The 12,592-nt window shown below is 39.5% G+C and overlaps 1 protein-coding gene across 4 annotated transcripts in view; it reads right to left on the bottom strand.

Annotated features, from left to right (window-relative positions):
• The window catches only part of DIAPH3 (diaphanous related formin 3), a 563,626-nt gene that overhangs the window by 127,682 nt on the left and 423,352 nt on the right, over positions 1–12,592 (bottom strand). For all 4 annotated transcript variants that reach the window (XM_068984294.1, XM_068984295.1, XM_068984296.1 and 1 more), the window contains 2 exons: positions 11,115–11,210; positions 10,570–10,629 (listed from right to left, as the gene is read on the bottom strand). In XM_068984294.1, coding sequence (XP_068840395.1) covers positions 10,570–10,629; positions 11,115–11,210 — 156 coding nt within the window. The remainder of the gene's footprint in view (positions 1–10,569; positions 10,630–11,114; positions 11,211–12,592) is intronic.

Here is a 12,592-nt window from a genome sequence, read left to right as displayed (position 1 = left end):
TGCCCGAGTTTTCCAGACGCCATCTGTACTCTTACCTGCTCAGGGAGGAAGACATGCAGTGCAGCCAGGGGGTCGCAGGTCTGGCCGTGGCATGTGCTGCCTGCGTGGGGCTGCCCCGCCCCCCTGGACGCCCTGCCCCTCCAGTTGGCACCTCCAGGCATCTGCAGCTGCTGAGCCGTTGGGTGCTCCTGTGAGGGCATGTCAGTGCTTCTGTTCAGCCCCTGTTGCGGGCTGAACTGTACCACCTGAGACTCATGTCGAAGCCCTAACACCTGGTGTCTATGAATGGCACCTGATTTGGAAATAGGGCTTTTGCAGATGTAATCAAGTTAAGCTGGGGGGTGTGTGCTCTCAGTCACTTCCGTCATGTCCAGCTCTTTGTGACCCCATGGACTGTAGCCCACCAGGCTCCTCTGTCCATGGGAGTCTCCAGGCGAGAACACTGGAGCAGGTTGCCATGCCCTTCTCCAGGTTAAGGCGGAGAGCCCTAACCAAAAGATTCAAGTCCATATAAGAGGGTCACATAAGGCCCTTCCCCGGTGGTCCAGCGGTTAAGACTCTGAGCTTCCACTGCAAGGGGCATGGGTCTGATCCCTGGTTGGGGAACTAAGATTCTGTATGCCATATGGTACGGCCAAAAACAAGGGCACATGAAGACACAGAGGCACATTGTGGGGCTACGTGCAGACAGAGTTTGGGACGAGCGTGACGCGGTGCAAGCCGAGGAACCTGGAGGACAGCCACCTCCAGAAGAGAGATGGGGGGACGGGGCCTCCCTCAGAGCCTGCAGGAGGAATCCGCCCTGCCCACACCTTGAGTTTGGACACCCATCTCCAGGATCCCCACAGAGCACTCCCAGGCCCTCAGTTTGGGGAATCTGCTTGGAAACCGTCAAGCCCCTGGATCCCAGCTCCCTCCGCCCACAGCATCCTCTTTCCTGTCTTCACATCTTGCTGTTCCAGGCTGACCATGTCTTGACTTCACAGAATTTGATGTTGGTTTTTGCTGCTTTTTCTCCTTGTGGCTTTGCGGTTAACACACAAGGGGAAAAGGAGGTAAAAACACCTTTATTATTTTATTTTAAAACCAAAGTCTCTACAGACTTTCTTTTTTCTTTTTCCCTTCGAAACTAGTTCATACCAATTAATAACATCTTAAGTACAGTACAGGAACTATCATATGTGAAAGAATTAATTTCAGTCTCTCTAATTAGTACACCCATTCTGCATACTACTACCACTTTGCACAAGAATTTATAATAACTTTCTATGGACAAATGCATCATGCAGGGTAGGCAGAAAAGGAGAAAAATTGCAGAGGAACTAACGAATACTGAACTTATGGAATTTCTACTCAATTATAGGTACTTTGGCTTCCCAGGTGGCCATAGTGGTAAAGAAAGAAACTTGCCTGCCAACGCAGGAGATGAAAGAGGTGAGGTTTCGATCCCAGTCTGGAAGATCCCCTGGAGAAGGGCATGGCAACCCACTCCAGCATTCTTGCCTAGAGAATCCCATGGACGGAGGAGCCTGGCGGGCTACAGTCCATGGGGTTGGAAAAAGTTGGACACGACTGAAGCAACTTAGCATGCCACACAGGTATTTTAGTAGAGTCCTTTCACATGTTTTCACTCAATGTTCTAAACAGTCTAAGAAGCACATAGTGTAATTTCTTTTTTCTTACAGCTGACGAAAAGTAAATCCAAAGGCTAAATAAGCTTCTAGGGTCTCCTTTCATTAGATCAAGAAGTCACAGCAAGGCCTAACTGCCCCTGAAGCCAGTGCCCGATTCCACGCTGTTTTCAAGGTCAGACTGTTCAGCCAGATCACCCAAGGCTTTTAGAAACGGGATTTAAAAATATGACTACTTTTACAGATAGTCAGTGAGTACAAACAGCTATTGCTTTAAGTAACTACTATGCCTGACAGGCGTTTGGCAAAACGTTTATTTCTGATACTGACAACACTTGGAAAGTGGTTTCTATCTGTGACTACTCCAAACTGACCTTTATTTTTAATGAGTGCAAATAAAATAAAATATAATCTAGTAGTCCCTTAGAAACAGTGAAGTTAAGCACCAAGTGCTGTTTAGTAGGAAAAGACCTCAGACACATGATGTAGCTGGCACCTGCCTGGAGGAAAACCAGCAGCATGAGGTCACTGCCATCCCTGACAGAATGCCTTCCTCACACGTAACAGGACACCCAAACCATGCTGAAATATATGTGGTACATATGTTCCAACAGAGTTTCCTCAACTTAATCAGTTAACTGCTACACTGTTGTAACTACTACAAGGAACACCTTATCCTCTCAAAACCGGGATGAGTCTCCCTGGCTGGTGCTCTGAAGCTCACTCAGCTGGCCCACTGCCAAACTGATCCCTGCGGTTACACTTGGAGATCAACTTCAGAGTTTTCAGGAAACTGGAGAACCAACTGCCCTTTGTCATGGGACCTGGGGAGCACCTGGGCTATTTTTCTTTCCCTCAGGTTTTACAGACAGTTACTTATACACAAGTAATATTCTCTCTTTTCAGCTGGACCACTGATGCAAACATTTTCCTGCATCTCCCCAAGCAGTAACGTTTCACAATCCATCTAGGAGACGTGCCGTTCTCTGCTGCCCTTGCCCCCCTTCCCCACACAGCCTGCCACTTGCAGGAGAAGCCCTTGCATTCTAGTTCTCAGAGAAAAAGGATGTCATTAGGTGAGACCCCCAAGCTCCTGAATCAATATTCGTATCTACTTCTCTCCACATACCTTTCCTTTTCACCATCCAGGTGCTCAAACCTCTGCTTGCATCCCACCCCCAGGAACCTCACGCTCACTACCGCCCCAGCAAACACACATCTTTCCCCACCAGAATGCCTTCCCTTCAGAATGGATGCTGAAGCCAATGCCACACAAAAGACAAAGAGTCACGACCCTCTCATTGAACTACAACCCGTTTTAGTTCCAGCTATTTCCCTTCTGTTTCATTCTTTCCTACCCAGGCTTTTAGAAGGGACAGCCCCCATGACGCCTGCACTCAGCACTGTCTGCTCCAGTTTCTACTGTTCTACCACAAACATTCTGTCAGAGGTGAACGGTGTTGTCTGTGCCCTTGGGTCTGCTCTGTGCCCAGTGGGCCTCCGTCCTTGACGGACCTGGCCGTTCTCAGGCCTGTGGCTTTGCATACCGCTCTGTCTCTTGGCCCTTCAGAGAATGTTCCTTCTCAGCTGCAGAGTCTAGCGAGTCTTGCATATCTTTCTGCCCGGGAGGTCCAGCACGACTAATGACCGTCCTGGATACATGTGATGTTGTCCGCTCCCTGCATCCTGAGTAAACCTCCACAGTGGCACTGGTTCAGTGGACCTTAACTGCTTATCCTAAACAGCTTATTTGTCACTAGAATTACAGACTCATCAACCATTTGATATGTTCCCCACATTTGTGACTATGTCTATTAAAGATTAGTTTTCAAATGACAAAAAAATTACAGTAAACGTCATGAGACTCTTACCGATGCAGTCACAAATGTGGAAAATGCATCTTGCATATATGTATAAAAATATAATGTGTAGAAACAGAAAATTTGTAACAAACCAATAATCAAACAAAAAAAATTATTTTTTATTCTTTGGGGAACTTGATAAAACCAACAGATCCTTTTAGCAGGGGGTGGGGGTGGGGGTGGGGGGAGGAAAAAAGCCCCGGCACAAAATCTAGAACAAAAATAGAGTTCAAGGAGTTTCTAAAGTCCATCGACTGACTCCTTATGAATCCAGATTCTGACCCTATGCTTTAAGAAAAGGATAGATTTAGAATGGACCAAAAACATTTAAAAGTAACAATTACAGTCCATTGAGTAACACAAACAGAGACATATTAATCATAACAACTATTTCAGGGAAGTCAAGGACATCCCTTTCTTCATATAATGGTTCTTTATCTCCTTTTTTACTCAATTTAGTCTCAGCCTTCAGCATACAACTGTGAATGCTCATTAAATGAAAGGCATTTGTTATTTCTTACGTAAATGTCCTTTTAAAATGTAAAATCACCCAAACTGTTTTACATTCCTGGCCTAGAAAAGTCTCCTTAAAAATATTTAAGTCTTTTGACAGTTACAGGTAGTATTTAATTCCGCTTGAAAGCCCAAGTGTAAGGGTGTCAAAAACAATTAGTATTTTAATAGTTCCCATCCTTAGACAGGCACACATTCATCAGAAAGAGAACAAAAAATAATCTCAAGAAAATAAGCCAGATTATTCATTATGCTTTTCTACTTTAAAATAGGATATTATTATTATTTTGTTTAATGAAAATGGTAGCCCATATTCTACTTTGATAGACAAGGTTTTCTAGACAGCGACTGGTTTGATATTGTCCTCCCTGTTTTCAGAAAAGCCTGAAGGCAGCTTGTGCTCAGCAGACACCACTGAAAATCTTACAAATTTCATAATTCTGCCTCAAGACAAATTCTTGCTGCTCATGGAAAAGGTAGGTCAAGAAATAAAGGGACTGAAGGCTGAGTGCAGTAGGGAGGGGGGATGGTTGTGTGGGAAGTTTTAATACATTGACAACAAACCTGTAGTTATTTTGTGAGAAATATGCTAATTTAAAGATATCTGACTAGCTTCATATTTAATTCTGACTTCCAATCTTAGAGTGGCAGAGCAGCTGTGCCTGGAGGCAATACAATCTTATTTCTATAAAAATCTCTCAAAGTTCCATATATAAGTGGAAGAGTAAAATAGATAATCAAATCCAAATTAAGGCTATTAAGAATTGATTTAGTGTAAAGATAATATAGCAAGATTTTGTTTAGGTTATGGATGTTCACTAAAAATGTGTAATACTTGTTTGCCTAAAATTTTGATTATGTTTTATCTTATTTTGTCACAGTTAAATAGTTTTATCATTAGGGATTTTAATTGCATATAGTTTATAGAATTCTTTCTGATTACTCTATATCCATTTAACTGAAAAAAAAAATTCCACAGTACCACTTAATGAAAAGAGAACCATCTAATGAGATGCAATCAAACTGCTAGCAGATGCTCCATAAGATGTGGTTGAACAATTCCTGTTTGTGAAACCTTTGTCACAAACGTTTTAGAGTCTACAGAGGAAAAGAAGTCCCTGAAGAGAGTAGAAATTACTGTACCCTGAAAAACACTGGTCCCTCAGTTGTAATACCACTAAGTTTTATAAAGATAAAAGGAAAGAAACAACTAAAGAAAAAAAATGGGGTAAACCGCATCCTTGAAAGTCTTCTTTCAACCTACAATGAAGGTTCCTCTATCACGCGACCTTCCTTTTCATTCGTTATCTGCTTCCATCACTGCCTGTGTCCATCCCTAAGGCTCAGTCCTTGTCTTCTCTAGGTTAGAGGATTTCCCGCAGATAACTCATCTGCTTACGCACTCCTCTGTGATGATCTCAACACAGAGCTCTAGACCTGGCTTCTCTCCTCACACCCTGATAACCTCTCTGACTCTCCCCATTCCTTGAAGCCAATCTATGGAAATTTCAAAGTGGCTACTAGGTCCTTTCCATTCTTTCTTCTAACATGCGTCATACAAATTGCTCAGACTTGTCATTTTCCTGCTCAGAAGCCTCAAGAGTCCAAGTTCTTGGCCTGGGATCAGACTCTCAATATACTTCTTCCCTATCTAAGCCTTTATTTTTAACCAGGTCAGTTTATTCACTAATACCTAAATATGGTATGATTTTATTAAAATGCATTAATAAATATTTTGATTATTTTGAGTTACTATTTTCTATCAACTATAGAAAATCTTTAGATTTCAAATGCACTGTGTTGAGTAAAGAAATGAGACAATGCCCTGTACTTATTAGCAGATGCTTTCATTTATTTACTGTTGTTAAACTTTGCTTGATTAAGCAAGGGAAAGAAATCAAATTAATAAGTTACTCCACACTGCTAAGGAGTGAATAATCTAATCAAGATTGAACCTCACCCTTCACATCTGATGAAATAATCTTCAAACCTATGATGATCAAATATCTCCTTCTGATGACAGATAATATTCTAGGGAGAAGATGAGAAGGAGTTACCTGGTCACAGCTGGTGCTTTAGCAAATGACATACTAAGGCCTACATATTTGGGTAACAACCACAGATGTGATTTTGCTCAATGTACATTAATTGTTCTATTCAAGTCTAAGCATAGACATGTCTATATTCATTCAACACATTCTTACTAAAAACATCCATGTGTCTGGCATGAACCCAGAGAAGAACTGGGGTTAACAAGTTCAGTTAACAAGGCAGAGACCCTCCTTGTCTGCACAGAGGGACTGAGGAGTGATGAGGCAGACACTGAATGAGAACTCTTTAAGGGAAATGCATGGTGCAAAATGGGAAAAACCGGGGTGCTAGCAAGAGCATACAGGTACTAATAAGGGCAAATAGTTTTTGGGTTTTTTTTTTTTTTCAGTTTATTTTTAATTGGAGGATAATTGCTTTATAGTGTTGTATTGGTTTCTACCATGTAACAATGTGAACTGGCCGTAAGTACACATGTCCACTCCCTCTTCCAACTCCTTCTATCCCCCACCCATTCCACCCTTCTAGCTTGAGCCCGCTGTGTTATGCAGTGACTTCCAGTTAGCTATCTATTCTACATATGGTAATGGAATATTAGTCAGCCATAAAAGGGAATGAATTTGAGTCTGTTCAAGTGAGGTGGATGGACCTGTGTGTGCTCAGCTAGGTCTGACTCTTTGTGACCCCATGGACTGTAGACTGCCAGACTGCTCTGTCCATGGGTTGAACCTCAAGCCTGTTACACAGAGTGAAGCCAGTCAGAAAGAGAGGACAAATGCTGTCTATTAGCACATGTATACGGAATCTAGAAGAATGGGCCAGTGAGCCTACTTGGGGGTGGGAGCGCAGACTGGTGGACACAGCGAGGGAGGCAGGAGCACTGCAGGGCGCACAGCCTTTCAGGGCTCGGGCTGGGAGGGCGCGCACAGGCTGCTTCTGCTTTCTGCCTCACTCTTGCCATCAGGGTTTTGCCTCATTTCTGTTTATCCTTCAAAACTCAACTTTGATTTCAGGTCCCTCTAGAGGCCAAATCTGAACTGTCTCATAAAGTCTGGATTGGTCTTTACGGTATTCCAAAAGCTCTGTGCATTACTGCTATCTTGGCATTAACCAGACACATGAGAACTGTTACTCAGCTGTCTCCTAACTGGATGGTGGATTCTTAGATGGTATCTCTGCATCTAAAATGTCCAGCAATGCTTAATACATTTTGCCAAACAACTGAGTAAGTGAAGGCTTAACAAAGAAAAATACCACACACAATTTCTTACCAGGTCTTAACAGACAAAGCAAAAGATTAAACAGTTAAAGGTTTTAACCAAAATATTTTGAGTAGAGGTTTAGCACAGCACAATGGCTGGATTATTCAGTGTACACCATTTCTCTGTTTGTGAGGTTTATAGGAGTTAGAGTGCCTCAGGTCATCTTTTGCCAAAATATATCCTGTGAAACTTTAGCTCCAAGTTCTCAGAGGATACATTATCAGGATTTTCTCATTCTGAAATAAAAAGATGAATCCCCCTCTTTCTAGTCTACACACACACACACACAAAATCTATATTTATAATCTAAAATTTTCATGATCTTTCTAACAGTATAAGTTTATTAAATTAATATAGATATTTTAATACAGAGTATATTAAAAGAAATAAACGATGGTCCTAATTCCAGAAGGTGGTTTATTCTTGAGATCCAAGACTCAGATAAAAGAGTGCTATCTAGTGGTTCTACCTGGGAACGAGGGAGGAGACAGACCAGAGGCTAGAAAACGTCCGCGTGTGTGTGAGAGTGTATCTCAATAGCATGAATTTATGTCACAAGAGAAAGAACATGGACACACGTGGCTCATCAGGATGATGAGAAGAGGAAAAAAAAGCGATTCAAGCTGCTGTGTTCAGACACGACATAGCACAGAGATGAAGAAGCTGGACTTGGAAGTCAGGCAGACCTGTGTCTGAAACTTGGCCACAGGACCAGAGGCAAACTATGAGACCTGTTTAATCTTTGGTTAAGTTTTACTAGAAAACAGAGATATAAACAATGACTATCTGATAGGATTATTAAGAATGTAAAAAAGGATATATATAAAGCATTTCTACATACTGCCTGGCTTCTAACTCAAATAACTCAATAAGCAAAGTAATGTAGTAAAAATTAGCCTATTAATACTATTATTACTATTAAGATGCAAACAAATTTAAAATATTGTAGAAAATCTCATAGATCTCTGAAAAATAAGATATCAACTACTATATATTTTTAGAAAATACAAATGTCAGTTGTTAGTTTTAAGTACATGAAGTGAAGTTGCTTCAGTCATGTCCAACTCTTTGCAACCCCTGTGGACTATAGCCTGCCAAGCTCCTCTGTCCATGGGATTTTCGAGGCAAGAATACTGAGTGGGTTGCCATTTCCTTCTCCAAGTACATGAAAGTAAATTTAAAAAAAAGGGGGTTTACATTACATTTCAATCACATAGTTCAGTTGTAAGGTTAATATTTTTAGTGAAAATAAAGTAATTTTTCAACATAGACTTAAAAATGAATTCTAAAATGTTATCTTTTCAAAAAACACTCATGATCCTTGTTGCAATGTTCTTAACCAAATTCTGCGTTTTTCAAGGTCTAGTCTAATAAATCTGCCATTATACATGTATCTTTAAAAATCAGTCTGGTCATTGGAATTTTTTTTTTACTTGGTGAGAAACATAAAGGGAAAACATAAATATCAATGAAAATAAGCTTTTAAAATACCTTAAACCATTACATTTATATTAGAACAGAGAATTTGATCTTTAAGATATATCTCCTTTGACTTGCTATATAATTTACTTGCTTAATTATCACAAAACCTTAGACTTAGGATAGTATATCAGCCTTGATAGAAATAGAAGTGCAATGCTTACCTGCTTTTTTCCTCTGGACCAAAAATATCACAATTCATAATTATAGACGAACCGTTGCAGCCTGGACACGTTACTAACATTATAGTCACAAAAGAACTGTTCCTCTCAAGGCCAGTATACAAATTTATCTTAAAAAGTTTTCCCCTTCATAGCAGCCAGAATACTTAATCACAGCAAGGGTATCTGTATGCCATTATAATCATATCAAATCATGACTGGGTCTTTTCTTTAATGACTTACAATGGGGGCTTAGTTACTTGACATACTGCATTAATAATAATAATTTAAAAATCTAAGTACACATATGCAATAAAATAAGAAACAAGGTGGGAATCAACACTAATGTTACAATTGTGTCACTAACTAGCTCTGTACTCTTAAAGTTCTCAGCCTCTCTGAGTTTCTCTATCCTCTACACTTTTTGCCAATATTTAGTAAATAATTACCCAAAGCTAGGAATTAATTATCCACAGTGAATTTTTCTGACTTAGTACAATTTTTTCTTCCTATTTCTAGAATAGATGAAAGCAAAACAATAAAAACAAACTGTTGAAAAAAGTCAAAAGATCTATTTAAAATTTTGGTGTACATTTTTCTACCTTTTCTTTCATTTACTAAACATCTGTTATATATACTTCATCTTGATCAGTAAGCATCTACACAGCTCTTAAAAGATCATTACATTCATGCCCCTTTCTATTTACCTCATATTCTTTTTAGGTTATTCTAGAAATCTGACATAAGTTTCTCTATTCAGTCACACATTAATACTTTTAGAATGTTAACTCATCTGTATGCAAAACAACTCAAATAAAGTCTGTCAGGTATCTTTTCATTTACAAATCTAGTAAACTTTGTTAACACCTCACTGGATAAATGTCAATCAGGATGGATGAACTTGATTTTGACTAGGAAAGGGAAGCAGAAACCACAATACCCAACAGTGAGAGAAAGGAAACCAAAGTAAACAAAGCCCAATACACACGAAATTGTGTTTTGAAGACAGAAAGAGGGCTCCATGAGCCGGGGGTTCAGGAGCCAGCTGGGGAAGTACGAAAGGAGCCAGTCTCAGATAAACATCGGAGACGAAGGCAGCTCACCTTTCTTAGTGATTCTAGCACATCCTTCCACAGTAATACCACATGAAGCTCATCTGTGTTAAAGATTTGGCCACAGAGTTAGTCACAGCGTTTCACACTGTACTGGCAAATATCGTAGAGTAAAACAGGTAACAATTCAATATTTCAAACTGTATCTTAGTCTACAGCAAATACACTGCTCAAAATAGGATTAGGAGAAAACAATGTTTTTGAAAGGAGACATTGGACAACAATGATTATAAATGTGTGAGGTAACCTCAAATAATAATAATAAAAGCAGAATATGTACCTGAGACCTGAAAGGAGAATCTTTGACACTACCTCAAGGCACTAATGGAGGGATGGAAAAACACGAGTGTACAATCTCATCGCAAATATGTACATCCACACATTTTTACTATTTTAGTCACACTGAAACTCAAGAACATAACAGCAGCCTACTAAAATCACAGATCAACAGCATAAAAGTAGATAAGAAGAATGTGCAACTTATGAATATGGTTTATTACCATGGTTACAAACTTTCAGAATAGGCCTCTGAGATGCTGGACTGAGACTCTGCCGAATATCTGTTAAAAATACATATATATAAAAGAAACTTAATATAGAGCTCTGTTTACTTCAGGAAGTATAACAATATTAGACATTTTTCCAAGGTTAAGTATTTCTGGAAGTGAAGCAGTGCTTCAATACCCTGATAGACTTGAAGCAATAATGTTATGACTTTTACTTCTCATTTAATTATGCTACTGTGAACTCCACTGGGATAAGGTACATATGGTCCCTTAGATGAGACCTGTCACACTAATCAGGCTTTCCCAGGTTCAGCACATTGATTTGTTAATATGCTAGTGACACTGGCCAACTGGAACGCGTCTCTCTCTGACACTTGTCATCGCAAAGGAAGGATTAAGCGAACTTACAGAACTCCTGAAGAGTTGTTGCCCACAGCACTACATTCTTGACACACGACTTTAAAGAATTATAAAAAAGGACAGTGTTGTTCTTTGTTACAGTTCCCTAGAAAGTAACATGAAAGAAGCATAATGTTCACCTTTTGGCTTCGGTGTCCTTTTCCTTCGGTCGCGGAAGGCAGCCCCCGACTGCAAGGCCTCCAGCAGACTATCCATCACTCCTGTCTCATCACCCTCTGTGAAAAGAGAAGCCGGGAATTCCATCATCCCTCTGGGTTACCATAGCAATGTCAAAGCATGCGCAGGAACTGGTGATGGTATGGTAGGGGGAAGAAGATCAGATGCCAGGACTAAGCCAGCAATTTCAAAATATGAAAGGACTTTAACTCCCCCAGAAATCAAATGTCTTTTAATGTAATCTGTCTCATTAGTGCCTCTACCACTGTCCACTGAAGAGAACCAAATTCCACTGGTTCACTTTAGAGCACTGATTTTATAGTCTGGTGGCACAATAACTTTAAATGGAATGTGGGTCTAGTCATAACTGTGTCTCGGGTTATCATAAATCACATTTCCCTTGTAGAAATGGGTTATTTTCAAGGCATCAGAGCTCCTATCCTAAAATCGACCAGGTGTGGGACAATGTTTCTGTTGTTATAGAGATTCTGCTGTCTAAATTTATTGTACAAAATTGTATTTCCAGGCCAACTTCTGTGAACATGCTCCCAACAGCTGATTCTTCATATCAGAGGATAATTGTCCCCAAACTTTCAGTGACACAGAACAATCACTGCAAACTTTTACAGAAAGTATGAAAAGTTTGTCTTTTTAATGAAAGATAAACCAAAAGAGGCTCTGAAATCTGAAGGATAGAAACACATTATGATTAGTTTAAACTGACATTCTACATATAATTGATGAGATTCTGGATATAGAGCTAGCTCTCTGTATTCAGTTATTTTGTAATAATCTATAGTTATATGCCCATGCTAAATGTGTTTTAAAGGCAGCTGTTAAAAAAAAAAAGAGGTTCAAAGAAACTACTGTTTCAAACTAAATCTATGGAAATGCCAAAGATTTTTTTTCTTGGTCCCTGAGAGAGTAGTTATTTTCAGGCCTTCTCTATGAAGTTGTGTGACTGGTATACAGTCATGTCTAAAATACTACATAACTATTTTCCTCTGGATTTTTTCCTTTTTGGAAATGCAATCCTATTCTAGGGGACATATGACAAGTGAATGCAGTACAGTACAAATAACATACTCATTTATGGTTTATAAACAGATATATAAATATGTATCGGCCATTTGCAATCTGGTTCTGTTTCATTTTTAGAAAAATACTGAACCTCACAGGTGTAACGTTAAAAAAGGTGGGTGAGCGATACAGTATTTGGAGGTTGTTAACTTACATGTAAATTTAGTTCTAAAGTGGCTTGATGGCTATTTTAATTAAAATACATTAAATATTTCAGATATTTTAATTAGTACCTAGTAATCTTGGAAATTTACACTCAAACTCAAGTACATTTTTCCTAAAAAGAACTGCAGGTAAAGCTAAATATATATTTCATTAATGTGATATTATCATTAGTGTGATATTAGTTGTGAATATATCT

This window comes from Capricornis sumatraensis, chromosome 12 (assembly GCF_032405125.1).
Source record: "Capricornis sumatraensis isolate serow.1 chromosome 12, serow.2, whole genome shotgun sequence".
In the NCBI taxonomy this organism is placed as follows: Eukaryota; Metazoa; Chordata; class Mammalia; order Artiodactyla; family Bovidae; genus Capricornis; species Capricornis sumatraensis.
This window is presented reverse-complemented; position numbering and strand designations above follow the sequence as displayed.